Raw genomic sequence first — 15,436 nt, 5'->3', positions numbered from 1 at the left:
TCCAACAACATACAGGTCTGCCCACAGCCTACCACCACCATATGTGTAGGGACCCCTCCCCCTATGACACGTGGCGAGCTTCGCTATCCGGAGCAACTCCATCCGGACTCCCCAAAGAGGGACACATGGCGGGCTTACCTATCCGGACTCCCTCAGGGAGAAGCACACGTCACTTGCGAATGTCACGTTCGGACGATAACGTATCCTATCCGGATCATTGACTGAAGTGAGCAAGTCTCGCTACATCATTCCGACAGCTTGCCACAGCCCGCGTTCCGTCGCCTGTAGAGCGAAGTGAGCAAGTCTCGCTACATCATCCCGACAGCTTGCCACAGCCCACGTTCCGCCGCCTAGAGAGCGAAAGGACAGGAATAATGACAAGTCGCCTTCCACGATCTCTGACAGCTGTCTATAGGGTGATGATGACTCTGTCACCACCTAGAGGCATCATGACGAGCCAAAAAGTCTTCCCATCATTAAAGAGGGAGGCAAAACTTCTGACACTATATATAAGGACCTTCACACAAAGAGAAAGGTAAGCTTGCTATACCTAGAAAAAGACCAACTGCTTAATCTCTCTAGACATGGCTGACAAAACCATCGGAGGGTGTGTCCGGACACCTTGTCTGGACATCTTTTGCAGGGACGACTGAACTAGAAATTTATCTTGGTTGAAAGCGTGCGTCCACTTGGCAGCTACGTGGATCATCGGGACGCAAGGCCTCAACAATATGTATGGGTACTTACAAGCTTTGTCCATTCAAATAATTACTCCATTAAATCCAGATACAATAATAGAGTGAATCACAAGATATTCACACCCTGAACTCCATTGAATACATGACAATCCAATAATGAAAACATTTGAGAAAGTGATGGCCTAAAGAAAAGGAGCACACTCACAAAGTTGGAGGTCTCCCAAGCAACTTTGGCCCTGGTTCAATGGTCTTCTTTCCATGAAGCAAACTGGCTGCACATGTCTGTTAACTTTAATTTCAAACGAGCTCTGTGACGCAATGCTTCAGGAAGCATCTTCAACCTCTTGCAAGACCTTATATCTAAATCCCACAGGGCTTGCAGTGCTCCTTCATCTACATTCCATTCCTCTAGTTGCTCTAACTTCCATAGTTTAAGAACTTGAAGCTGAGGAAAGCCTCCTGAAGAACAACCCATGTTCTTCCCTAAATAAGAATTAGCTAAGAACCTAAGAACTTTTAGGTTGGGAAGCTTATCTAGTGTTTGCATTGGGTCTTCTTCAAGTTCTGACCCTGATAAGGTAAGCTCAATGAGACTGTGTGGGAACTCAGACCCTACAGATGGATTCTTTAGCCTTCCAAGCAAATAAAGGCAAGAAAGATTCACATGGTGTGCCAAGGGCTTCAAGTCTAGATCCCAAAATTGATTCTCTTCATCAATGGATTTCAGCCTTAAAGACTCAAGATTGTTCAACTTTTGAACCCATTCAACCACTGCCTCCTGTTGAGATGACGGTAAATGACATGTTAATCCCAATTTTCTGAGATTGATGAACTGGTCTAGGCCATCCGTCACAGGAGTCTCTTCATCTACAAAAAGCCCCACAAGGACCCGAAGGGTTGAAGAAGATCCAACACTGGGTTGAGGCATAACCTTGCTATGGCATCTCTCATTCAAGTACAACTGTCGAAGTTGTTGCATATTCCAGATCGGACTAGGAAGAGTAGTGATGTTAGTATGCTTCACATCAAGTGCTTGGAGACTCTGCAACTTGTTTACAAAAGATGGAAGCACATCTAAGAAGGTTGATCTCAAGCCCAGGTACCTCAATCGAGTTAGTTTACCAAGTGCCTCAGGAAACTTAGGTTTGAATACATTTTCAAGATCAAGCACCCGTAGTAGTAGCAAACAACTGCTGGAAATGCATCGATGTAGAAAATTCCCTATGTCTTCTCCTGGTTTGCTTCCTTCTTGAGTATCAAAGGACAAAAAGGAGACCACTTCTCTATAGAGAGGTTGCACAGAAGCAGAAATTGTTTTGTGGTCACCATGGATATGATCAAAGCTGACATCTCCTTTATCAAGATGATCAGTAAGACGACGGATCATGCCAGTGCCTAGGGATGACTCTGACTTTGTATTAGTACCAACTTGAAGAAATGTGGCCTGTAGAGCTTTTGATGACCAGTACCGCCGAAGGGCATCGGGCAGGAGACAAGATTTAACGTTCCCATTGAGCTTATTCTTTGTCACTCGAACCATTCCCTTGCCTATCAATGTTATCAAGTACCTGTCTGCAACATCTTCTGGAGTTTCATTCTCGTCCTCTGCCTGCACCAAGCCCTCTGCAACCCATAACACAGTCAATCTTCTTGCTGGGATTTCAAAATCTTGAGGAAATAAACTGAAATAAAACAGACATCGCTGCATGTACAAGGGTAAATCCTCATTGATTCTGGAGAGGGTATAGGACCAAAGTTGTTGTTGCTCTTGATTGAGCTGCTGCAGTGCACTGGACCACTCCTCAATGGTTGCATCTTTCTGTGACAACACATCAGCCAATTTTACAATTGCCACTGGCAACCCCCCACATCTTCTTACAATTTCCCTTCTAAGCTTTACCAGTTCCTGGGATATGTTTACCTTCAAAGAATGAGTAAACAATGCCCAACTCTCATCGTCTCCTCGTAATTGAACAGCATGATGAACACTCGCCCTTTGGAGTTTTGAAGGTAGTCTCATTGAGCGAGTGGTCAAAATCATTTTACTCCCATTTGATGCATCTGGAAGTGTTCTTACTAGTTCATTCAAGAAATTTACTCTGGATGCATCTTCCAGAACTATGAGATACCGCTTACCTTTCAAGAATGCATTGAGCTTCTGTCTCATTCTTTCTTCTGTCTTCCATGACCTTGGCGCTTTGTAGTCAATATGTTGTCCCATTAGGTCTTTGAAAAGCTCATCCCAATCAGTTGCAGATGTCCAAGCCCGAAATGGGAAATGATCCACAACAGCTTCATTGTTATAGATCAGCTTTGCTAGTGTTGTCTTTCCAATACCTGGCATACCCACAATTGAAATCGTAGAAAAACTTGTATCATCTGAGAGTAACCGTGTCATGATTGCATGTACATCATCACCAAAGCTGATAATATCAGGTTCTTGTGTTGGGTCTGGGATTGGAGATGTGTTCCTGGGCACTGTTCTTTGAGTACTATTGCCATGGGCTTCTTCCGGCCTCCTGATGGAGAGGCCTAGGATCATAGCATATATGTGGTCCAACTTCTTGGCAAGCTTATGCTGAGATATCAAATGGCCAAAATCCAAAACATCTCTCCCCAGTGATCCAACCCAACTTCCCTTTACTTGCTGTCTACTTTTCATGAACTGGTCAATGACATCCACTGTGGAAAGGGAAACATGACAGAGTTCTTCCATCCAAGCCATTCCTCTATCATTTAATTCTACTGATTCCAAGTCTTTTAGAAAACCATTCATCAATCTGAACTTGTCTTGGACCCGGCTGGCTGACTTCTTCACTCTGGGAGGAAGTGCCCCCTGAGCTAGTAGAGCTGTAACTTTCTCTATAACAGGAGAAACAATCGTGTTTGCCATGTTCTGATCAAGTGCTGAGCTCAGCCGCAACCAGTCTATTTCTGTAATGGGTGCACGAGCACTCATAGAATACTGTATTGCAGGAGGAGGAAGAGCCCGGATTTTAGACATAATCCATTCCAGCTTCTTGTGAAGTTGATCATCATCAGAGGAGATTACATCCTCCAAACTTCTCCCACTCCTTGCTTGTGATGCTGATGTTAGTATGAGGTAGTCAATAAATTCTTCGACATCGTAGGCAACATCTATTGCTTCTTCTGTGAAGCGATGACGAATCACAATACCCCTCAGCTCCCTTTGGATCCATTGGACTTGTTCTTCAACTCCAATCAAAGACACTGGTTCTTGAACAAGCAGAGCGGACAGTTTCTCCATAGCCCTTGATGCAACACTCTTGGTCATTGCCCCCACATCCCCCCACTCCATGACCACCCCAGTCACAGACATCTTTTTGATCTCTATCTTTTCTTCTTCATCTACAGGTAAGTGTACACACCATGGTTGTGGCAGGTTTGGGAATGCATATGGTGACAATGTCCTTTGACTGTGCCCACCAACTTCTTTCTTTCTGGTGGAGATATCCAGGATCTTGCTACATATCTGGTCCATCCCCATAGCAAGCTTATGCTGAGATTTCAAATTGTCCATATCAAAAACAATCCGCTCCTTCAAACTCCTTCTAAGCTGCTCTCTTCTGCTGATGAGCTCCTCCATGACATCCACTGCAGAACTGGAAATGGTGAGAAGTTCCTTCATCATCCAAACCATTCCTCTGTTGCCCAGTTCACCAGAATCAAAGTCTTTTAGAAAATCATTCATCAACCTGAATTTATCTTGAATCCGTCTGGCCTTCTTCTTCATTTTGGGATGAAGTGGCTTCTGTGCCAGCAGAACCGTACCTCCCTCTGTGATTTCTTCAATGTCTTGAGGAGGATCCAAAGGACAGAACTCTGTAGGGCCAGGAGCAGGAAGAGCAGAGCACTTACCCCTAATCAATTCCAGCTTCTTGTGAAGTGGGTCATCATCTCTGGCAATGACATCCTCCAGATTTCCTCTTCTACTTTGTTGTGCTGCTGATTTGAATATCAGGTTGTCAATGGCATCCTCCACATCATAGGCAACATCTACTAATTCCACTGCGAATTCGTGACCGCCTCCATACCCAGCACCCCTTAGTTCTCTTTCAATTCCTTCTACCTCTTCCTCAACACCAACCAAAGCTGCCGGTTCGTGATGGAGCAGAGCAAGGAGTTTCTCTACAACCCTTGATACAACACTCATGGGCATACCTTCAGTTGGCCTCTTGGTCATCCTACTCATCAAGTCCATCAGCTCATTATCCACCATCTTCTCGCATCTGGACAGCGTGCTTGCGATCGCGCCTTCTGTTTCCTGTATCTGCTTGATCAGCATCAGCTCATCGTCCATCTCCCTTTCTTCTTCCTGTATGGTATGCATGGAAATCAAGGATCAACACAACTTTCACAAAAATGAAGTTTTTAATTCTTCTATCACAAAGTCTGCTTGGTTTTGATTTATCTCATCCAGATTGCCACAATCTTCCTCCATCTAAATCATCATTCATAGGAAAACTAAGTCAATGGCCTCTCCAAGACCCTTTCCAAGTTGAAAACCCAGGGGAAATAGAGGACTTTTACCAGAGGAAAACTTAGTGAATGGTCTCTCAGGCCCTTCTGGAATTCTATAATCCTTGGTGTGAATTCTTGAGCATATTAATTTCCATGGCTTCCAATCATGAGAGCTTCTCTAACCCTCCAAGAAATTATGGCATTGGAGATTCATGAGCCTGATAGAGACTGCCCAGCTGTAGACTCCAAGAAACCTCAGTGCCAACCTAACCCAGAAAAATCTTTAGTGCAGGCAGGTGTATGCAGACCAAGTCCACCCCTTGAAAGTCAAAACCATATACTATCCTGAGCATATTAGGCTAGGCTGGAGAACACAGTAGTTTCCAGCACTTCAGATCATCAACTATCACTATCATTCTTTTCACCCATGACTGCATTTTCACCATTAATCCTCATAGTGGATTCTCATTGCCACCATTGATGCCTAACTGCTTCATATAAGTACAAGACCCAGCTCAGAATTGTCCTCTTTCTTCACTTTGGCCATCCAAACCTGAAAGAAACCATGCCAGTTTCAGCCTTACCCTGGGGAATTTCCCATTTCATCTCCTCACCATTTAGCTTTCAGATTAATACTCATTAGTGTTGAAAATTCATTTATAGTATTTTCTAGAGAAACACGATGATGTCAAGCCCATAATAGTATATTTGATCAAGCTCAATCATGAATAGAGCCCACAGCTATGCAACTCAATAGAGATTTGGTCTCTGGTCCATGCAAATCAATCAGACAAAATAAGGAACAACTATCACCAAACCCCATTTTATATAGGTTTTCCAAAACAATTCTTAAAAAACAGTTCTTAAAAACATTTTTCAAGAACAAAATTATGTTTGATAATTTAAATATGAAAAACAATTTCTTTTTTCCTTATTCCTCGGGAAAATATGCACTTATATATAATGTAAAAGTTCTCAAAATATTCTTCGTATTTTTAATTATTTCTTAAAATACTAGAAGAAAAAAAACACCTATAAACAATTTGTCCTAAAAGAAAAACAATTTGTTTTCAATCAAAATTTTGTCAAGCTTTTTTCAAACAGTTCTCAAATAGGCACAATACTTGTTTAGATGGTTAGAGGCAAGAAAGGAGGGCAATGTAATAAAATATTATGAGTAGTTTGAGAGTGATTTTGGGAAGATTAGAAATATTTTTTAATAATTTAAAGTATTTTTTCTCACAAAAATTTAATGTTTAGCAAAGTTTTAAAAATCACTTTTATTAAAAATCAGACAATAAATATCAAAATTAAGTACTGATACTCTTTGATAAAAATAAGTTTTTGCAATTTGACATATGGGTTGGCCTTTTGGTTAAGTGGGTAGATATGTTAGGCCCAAAAAGGCCCAATTGTTGATTAGGATGGGAAAAGATGTTGGGTTCTGAAGACCCAATTGGGATTTAAAGCCCATTATTGTTTGTTAGGTTTGCGTTAGGGCATGGGACCTAGAGGAAGTGCCATCAAGTACCCATCAGTACAAGGTTGTGTCCTACACTTCGGAAGCAATTGTCTTGAGACTTGACATGTGACTTAAAATTTGGATTCCAAATCCTATGATTTGACAATTTTCATAATTTTTAATCTTTTTAATTATGTATACAATAATTTTATTCTTTTAAATGAGTATTTTCTTTTCTTAAAATAGTTTTGGTAACAATATTAATTTTATTTTAAAAACTTTTTATCCACTTGATTGAAGTGATAAAGATTTATATATCATACATCTTCTAAGTTTTTACTTCTTTTATTTTTTTTATTTATGACATAATTTCTTCATTAGTCTTTATATGCAATTCTACTTTTTAATTTTTATTTTATCATTTATGAGTAAGTTGCACGTTAAGTATATAAATTCTCCATATGATTCACTTAATTTCCAAATTTGCTTTTTATATACTTTATTTTTCCCTTGATTAAATCACATTTTTTAATCAAACTTTGGTAACGATCAAATCAATCGGTCCTTCCGCCTCTTCTATGACAATATCATAACAATGATAAGATCACCTAACATTTTTATATTAATAAGGTGATTTGAACTACATATAAAATATCGAGTGTTGAAATACTAAAATTAATATTTCTTTTTTTTTTCTTCATATGTACATGTGCATGTGGATGAGTATATATGGTACAAGAAAGTTCCAAATAGCCATAGACAATTTTATTTTTCTTTTCTTTTTTGTGTTAAATTTCTAGCTAGCTAGCTAGCTAGCTATCAATATATACATATATACATATAGAATAGGATAAAGAGGTAGGAAAGTAATGTGAGGAAAGCAAGAGTCTTATCCATAAATCTAGAAAAGTTGTTTTCCACTATATAATGTTGGCTTGAAGGCAAAGTTGTTTTCCACTATATAATGTTGGCTTAAAGGCAATGCATATGTATGGTAATTAAAGGCAAATATGCTTCTCATATCACTAGACAAAAAGGCAAACATGGGATTTAGTTGGTAGCCTCCTGCTTGCCACCAAGCTCTCTTCCATACCCCACTCCTTTTTGTCAATTTTTCTTTTGTACTTCCTCCCTTCTCCCATATTCTTCTTACCACTAATTATTTCCACTAACATGTAATTAATTCTATTTTTAATCAAAACTTGAATTAATATATTGTGATATGACGATTAAGAAAGGGGATACAAGGAAAATGTCATTTGACAAAACAAAAGAAAAAAGGATCACTTATGAGATATGATCTATCGGCTAGATCTAGCGTATCAATTCGAAACATTAAAGAAAAAAAAATCAAAATGTTATGAGGGCTAAGTGATATATATCCAAATAGATTTTCCTATATTAGATTTGGAGGTATGTATGCTTCCATTCCCTTGTCATTTCCCCTTTTCAAACTGGTTAAGTGTGAATAAGACAAGCATGATATTACTTTAAGATTAGATTTTATAATAATTGTACTAATGAATCATTGTAGCTAGGTAACCATAAATTAAACTTATGCAACCAACTTCTATATTATATATGTCATATTAATTAGGTGGGTTATTGATTTATTTATCAATTTTCCCTTGGTAATTAAATTGAACCAAAGCAAATATCACAAATTGATGATATATAAAGAGAGGAATTTGATGCATTACTTTATCTATGTTTCACTTTAGATCATACAAGGATGAGTAGTCACCCACTTATAAAAGGAGACTATATATAAGGGATATGAGAGGGAAAAGGGAAACAAGAGGAAGCAGTCCAAATGGGAAATGGGAAATGGAATTTGTAAACGAAAGCACAAGTGCAAACACCTTCAAACAAGAACACTGAAAGAAAGGGGAAAAGGAAGAAACACAAACTCCCAAGCATAAAGCACATAAAGAAAGAAAAGTTGGACACAAAATAAAATACAAAGTATGCATGACTGATATGATGATCAAAGGTGGAAGAAGATGATGATGGGATCGTGGATCAAACTCAATATATTTTCATGGCTGCACCCCCACCCCCACCAAAGCTAAAGAAAGCCATAAAGCCAAATTAGCTTGATCAGTGCTTGATGGCTAGTACTGTTGAAGTGGTGTACTGTTCTGTCCCCTTAGCTTTAAGGGCCATTCTCCTTTGAGAAGAACAAAATTAGGGTTTCCAAGCTGAAGCCCATACTACTGGTTCATCCTTCCATGTCAAGTAGATTCCCAGCTGATGATTTTCTCCTTGTTGAGGTGGCACAAGTGCCCAACCGGACCGATACCGCTTGAGCAGCGCCTTGACGTCGTCCACCACATCCTCGCTAAACCCTAATGGTGAAAATACCTCCTTGAGCCCCTCAGACCACTGGATGCCTTTCTCCCTTCTCTCGCAGTCTTCTCCGGTGTCATCTTCGATGTCGTCGCAGGCCAAAACCCTAACTATGCTCCTTGAGCACTCCCTCTCCAGCATCAACCTCTCATTACTAGTTGGCACAAAGCTCTCCTCCAGCATCTCAAAATATAATGTGTAAAATCTAAGGCACTCTTCAAAGCACTTGACAAAGTCATTTCTTGAGCTTGAAAAATCAGCTTCTTCCTCAACCACTGTCACAACCCTAGGCCCAAGAGACTGCAGCGTCTGAATTACTCTTCTCCTTTCCTCCACCTCAACCCTCCTCAAGGCCCCGATGCAATTCACCGCCACCGCCTCATCGTCTCGAACGCCTAGCCCCTCCTTTGTAAGCTCTCCTAAATGATTCACCCCACTTATCACTTGAAACTCGAACGGTACTCCCATTAACCTAGCAAATTTCTCCATTCTTTGCCCTATCTCCTTCATCACCGACCTCACGAGGCTCGCCGTTACCACGACAGTGAGCTTTAGGCGAGGCGTCTCATCGTTTCTAGTCGCCAAGGCTTCTAGCAAAGTGGGCCATTGAGTGCATAGCGTGTTGCTTATATCAATTATATGAAGCTTGGTCTCCCCTTCTAAGGCCTCCAAGATAGCCCCATTTGAAGCTACATGCCCAAAAGTTGTCCATGGACTCACCTCTTGGAACTTGAGTATCAACTTCCTGGCAGAATCAAACGAATGGCTTTTCTCCGCCACTGAACTTAGGGTTTTGTAGCAGCGATGGCCGGACTCCGTCGCCTTACAAAACAGCGCTTGCAAGAAATAGGAAGCCAACTTCTGATCACAATCTCCATAAGGGGAAGCCAGCTCGTTAAGCATCCATAGCAGGTGATGAATCCTGCTAGAGTCCTTGTCCGATATGGCCCGGGCACACTCCTTTAGAAGGCTCGACGCCCATTTCCCTGTGACGCAAGGCTCACCGGAGTCGGAAGACCGGCTAGTAGACGTGTGACTGGTCTGGGGTTGATTGTTGCTGCTTTGCATGTCTGGCTGAGTACCATTGCTTTGCTGGGTAGGGTGGTGGAAGAAGTATGTCCCCTTTGGAGTGAAGAGAGTTCTGTCCATGAGTGATGGAGCCCCTCAATTTGACTCTGAGGGCATGACTTGCTAGACTATACCTTTGCAAAGCTTCAAGAAAGCAGTGTCAGCATATGGCCAAATACAAAACAATTATGATTTTTGAAGCAACCTCACTATTATAGTTAAGGGTCATTGTCATATGATCATAATAATATTTATTAATTGTTCATATATAGATGTATACACTACCGTATATACGCTAAAATATACACTTTTCCTTTTGCGCCGCCGGCTATTCTTGCAGTTCAATTCATGTTGGAAGCCATTGATCAAAGGATTTAAAGCTTAGAAAATTTGGGGTAGTGTGGATCAGAGGAATAAGACATATATTCCCAGAGATACACATGATACAAAAGAGTCCTGCAAGCACAAAATAACAAACAACATATTTTTCTTCTCATCACCTAATTACAGAAGGAAAAGAGAAGTTGAATGCAACCCTACTCAATTTATTAGTACTGCATATACTGAGTGATGATCTCTATCGAAAATTTTCGTCATGCTGACTAGAAGATATCTAGATGTTGTCACAAGGAGCTGACGAGAATTTAATCGAAATTATTGTGTTAATTGTTAGGTTCAGCTATTTTGTTTGTTTCCTAGGAAAATTTATAGTTAAATGAGTTTCCAACATGTCTTGGAATATGCTCCTAGTTCCATAGTAGTAAAGAGTGTTTGCTACTTCAACCACTGCTGCTACCACTAGCTAAATTACTGCTGCAGCTTGAATTGTGTATGCTTACTGCATTAATTAAATTAATTATTCAATTAATAAAAACCAGAAGGTCGCATCATAGACGACATGGATGTTAATTAATTAATACTTGATCTTGAGTGCTTTCCAATGGAGTCTATGTCTCGATGTTTCCTTTAAATTAATTAATGACTCGGAAAGCATCATTAACTCAGTTTTATTATACAATAATCGATCACTTCGCCGCCTGTACACGCAAATTTTCAACATGGAAGGGTGTCTTTAGCTATATGTGCTTACCTCATGCTACTTCAATGTCAATTCAGTCGTTCTCAGAATCTTAAGCTTCTTGGCATAATCCGAAACCCTAGTAGATAAATTAAGCTTAATCCTTAATCAGAGATTATTTATGAACATTTAATTATGAGTTTCGAGTGCATGGCAACTCATCATTGACCTGCCAAGAATCCAAATGAACAGTTGAATCGCTCTCGTGTGGTGATTTGGATAATTGTTTTCTAAGAAATTGGCTTAACTTGTTATTGAATTAGGGTTTGCTTTAAGATTTTGCCTAAGTGTCACTAGGGTTATTAATTTTCTTGTTAATTTTCATAGAATATATCATATATATATTCATGTCCGAGTATTATTGAATATAGGGCATGATTTACATGTGGAACATATATTAACACCACCAGAAGGATCATGTTTTTGTTAAATTTTGCCCTCCTTTTCATTTTGGTGTACAAAAATATGCTTACTTTCCGAGCTTTAAATCCTAAATCAAACACCAATTTGAAAGGAAGTAAACACATTTACGTACTTAATCATAACATATGCATACATATAGAGAATATTTTCGATTACATCAACAATTTGCTAGTACTTCAATACACATAAAACCCTAATTTGAATTTAGTATCACGTTAAGCCAAACAACTTCGCAAATAATTTATGTACTTAGGATCGATCAAAACGAATATTACTTCTTGCAAAACATCGATCTAGCTCCATATGCATTAAGAGGAAGGTTATATAGAGGAGCTAGGTAGGCGAATAAACCAAATTAAAGGGCATCTAAGTCAAGCTTATTCCTCACTAAAGGATTAGACAAGAAGACAAGGTTGAAACTCCTTTTTTAAATTTTTCATCCATCCAATCATTAGGGAAATGTCTTTGCCTCAATCCTTTCCCCTACTTTTCCACATTACTTTGTAAAAGATCTATGAGTCTTATATATATAATGGTGATTCCATTCATGTGGTCAATGATATTGAACCCTAGCTACCTTGTCTTCATGTGTTTCTTCTTCCACAAAATAAATAAATGAACAGTCTTTTAGGGTTATAATTATTATCAAGCGTGCATGATGATCAAAATGAACTAAGTTTGGAGGAATAGTAAACCTTGTTTTTGCCTAAATTTGAAGGCAGCTAATATGGTAAGTCATGAGATATGAAATGGCTCATTATTAAGGGAAGGAGCTCATGATTAATGATCTAGAGTGACCTAAAAGCTCTTTTGAGATAGTCAAAAGCTCTTTTATATGCACTAAATGACATATTATTTGAAAACACATTATTTTCTACTTTTAAAAACAAAAAAAAAAAAAAAATTGTCTAATGTTTATTTTTTTTGTTTGTCCAATGTGTTTTTTTTTTTCTAGATGATATAAAATCGTTTTAAAAAATAATTTTCAAACAAGGTTATAATTGTGTTAAATAAATTATTAGCATTTTTAGCTTTGTATATGGTAATCTCAAGACTTCACTTGGGTACCTAGGGTCTCACAACAAAAAGGGAATTAAAAAAAAAAAACAATATTGATTTATGAAATATAAAAAAAAAAATGGTTGAAACTAGATTTTTTTTTTTTTTTAAAAAAAAAACCTATTAAACCCAAATTTTATATTTTTAATTCATTTTTCCTTTTTTTTTTTTTTTTTGGCTCTCCCCTATGATTTCTTAAAAATAGTTACATTCTCCTTATGCCATTATTGGATTTTCATGTTGGAATTTGGAACTAAGTATTGGGATCAGAGAAGGGGCCCTCTCCAAAAAAATTAAAAAAAAAAAATGAAAAAGAAAAAGGGCAGCCCATAATAGAAGAAAAATACAGTGTTTCTCCTCTTCCCACATGTCACCTAAAGCTAAGAATGGGGAAACTTTAGAAATGGGTCCTCACCCAAGATGGGTAGGGTTCATATGGCCTCCACTTTCATCCAATTAATATCATGTCCAAGTCTATAAAGTTGCTCAACTTTTTATTATTAAAACATTGAAAAATCAAAGAAATTTAAAAAAATATATACATATAGATATAGGTACCTTAGATTTGAAGGCAAAGGTAGTTTGAAAAATCCATGATGTGGTCCATGTCAATCCACTTTCACTTTTTATTTTTTTGAATTTTTTTCCTTGAAAATCAACTCAAACTTGCTTTTGAAAAAGGGTTGCAGATTCAATCATTTCATTTGTAGGATTTTTTTTATTTTTGTTTAGAATTAAAATTTTATTTTTGATTTTATTTGTTAATAAACTTCATATACTTTATAAGTAAATTAATTGTGCCACAAAAGGTCTGAATTCAAATCTTGCAATCTTTCTAACATATTTAATAGCTTTAATAATTCAAAACTGATTATGCCCACTATTTCAAATTTTTATTTTTTTCTCAAATAAAAAACTAAAATATAATCAAAATTACCAAAGAAGAATTCCATTCAATAAATACAACAAAAATAATAATTGAGTGTAAACCCATCTTCTAATTTTCTTACTTTTTGTTTCTTTTTTATTTTCTTAAAACTATCCAAGAAGTCTTATAATTTCCATGAATATATATATAATTTTGAGATTTAATTTTTTTTTTTTTTCCTTTTTCCCTTTTTTAGGTTGAAGAGTCATATCCAACTTTACCACTTACCAAACAAGATCATCCCTCAAATAATGAATGGATGGAAAACTAAAGAGAAACATGACATGTTCCCCCAAAGAAAAAAAAAGTAGAAAAAGAAAAAGTGGGACTTTAGGAAGAGGAGTGATGTTACATGCCCCCATTGAAATTTTTGCATATAAAAATTTTCACACATCATGGAATAAAGTTGTTATATTGTTCCTTTTCCTTTGGCAGGTTTATCATTCTTGTTATGAACTACAAATATATGTGACTAAAATCCACCACATATGGCCAACCTAATACTCCACACTTTAATTATATTATATTTAAAATATATTATATTAGTACAAAGTACAAATAATTTTAGCTTCTTTTTTTTGTCTTTTTATTTCATATGTAACTTTCAAGAATATTGAAATAAAATTTTTAAATATAAATGTATACTTATTAGTATGATTTATTTATGGGTTTAATTTTTACGTGAACTATACTTAAAAAATACTTTTTATCGAAGATAAGGATATTTATCAAAATTAATTTGATAAAAAAAAATGAAATACTCTTTCTATGTTTATGAATTTAAAATTTTCTATGTCATTTATTATTTCAAATATTTATATTTATTTTTTAATATATTATTTTTATAAGAAACAAGTGAGGGCATTTTTGTCAAATGAAAAAAAAACATGGCATGACAAATGGAAGAGGTGGGCTAATGGATAGCAACAAAATAACATAAGATAAAATATTGTACGAATAATTTAGGGAAAAGTACAAAACCCCCTAAGGAAAGATTCTTTTAATATAAAAAATGTTTTTTTTTTTTAATGAAAAAAGGAATATGTTTGGTATGTAACCAAGAATGTGATGTAGGAGATGAAGGGAATGAGGTCATGCATGATGCATCTATTTTGGATTAGTTTTATAATTTGTGGTAATTTTTTTTTAAGATTCACTTTCAAAAGGGGTTTTTTTATAAAAGAAATAAAATTATTCAAAGAATCCAACACACTTAAATTATTTAAATTAGGATTCATCTTAATTTTCTTAGAATTTGATTGATTTAAAGATTAGTCGGAGTTTATTAATTCCCTTGTAAGTAAGGTTATATTTGATGAATTAATTGTATGATGGGATATAACTTGATGATTTAATTTAAATCATTTGTGATGTTAAATATTAATTAAATTCAAAATTACCTTAAAGTAATAAGTTAATAAAGCATTTAATAAAAATTAATATTTATTACTCAATAAATTAAATTAATTTTACATTAAATTATTTTTTAGGTATTGATTTAAAACTTATTATTTGATTTTTTTTTTTTTTGTGTTATGATTATTTGCTAAAGTTAACTAATTTTTTTTTAAATATCCAATTTATTTATTTACTCTAATTGATTTTAACTGATAATTACTTCATTAATATTTACAGTGATTAATCTTCAACAATAAATATCTTTGTTAATTATTATAGACACATAAAATAATTTTTAAAATATTTATAATAAAAATAAGTAGTAAATATGGAGTCTTATTAATTGTAGAAAAATAGGGGAAAATGAGTTATTTTAACTTAATGCTTAAGATTATTTTAAATTTTAAATTATGATATTAAATTAATTTACTAAACATACATAATAAGTAATGACTTAACTAAATTAAGTTATTAAGTCGTATTAAGTTAAT

General features: G+C 36.2%; 1 protein-coding gene across 1 annotated transcript; it reads right to left on the bottom strand.

The window, feature by feature from the left end:
• Nucleotides 1-8,310: 8,310 nt before the first annotated feature.
• On the bottom strand, nucleotides 8,311-10,377 carry LOC100854487 (protein SHORT-ROOT). Its single transcript, XM_019218179.2, has one exon. It carries the CDS (start codon nucleotides 10,138-10,140, stop codon nucleotides 8,830-8,832), a length of 1,311 nt encoding a protein of 436 aa, XP_019073724.1. The 5' UTR covers nucleotides 10,141-10,377; the 3' UTR covers nucleotides 8,311-8,829.
• Between the last annotated feature and the right edge of the window lie 5,059 nt (nucleotides 10,378-15,436).

Source organism: Vitis vinifera, chromosome 5 (assembly GCF_030704535.1).
Source record: "Vitis vinifera cultivar Pinot Noir 40024 chromosome 5, ASM3070453v1".
NCBI classification, from domain to species: domain Eukaryota; kingdom Viridiplantae; phylum Streptophyta; class Magnoliopsida; order Vitales; family Vitaceae; genus Vitis; species Vitis vinifera.
Note: the sequence above shows the minus strand (reverse complement) of the source record. Positions and strands in the feature narration are given on the sequence as shown.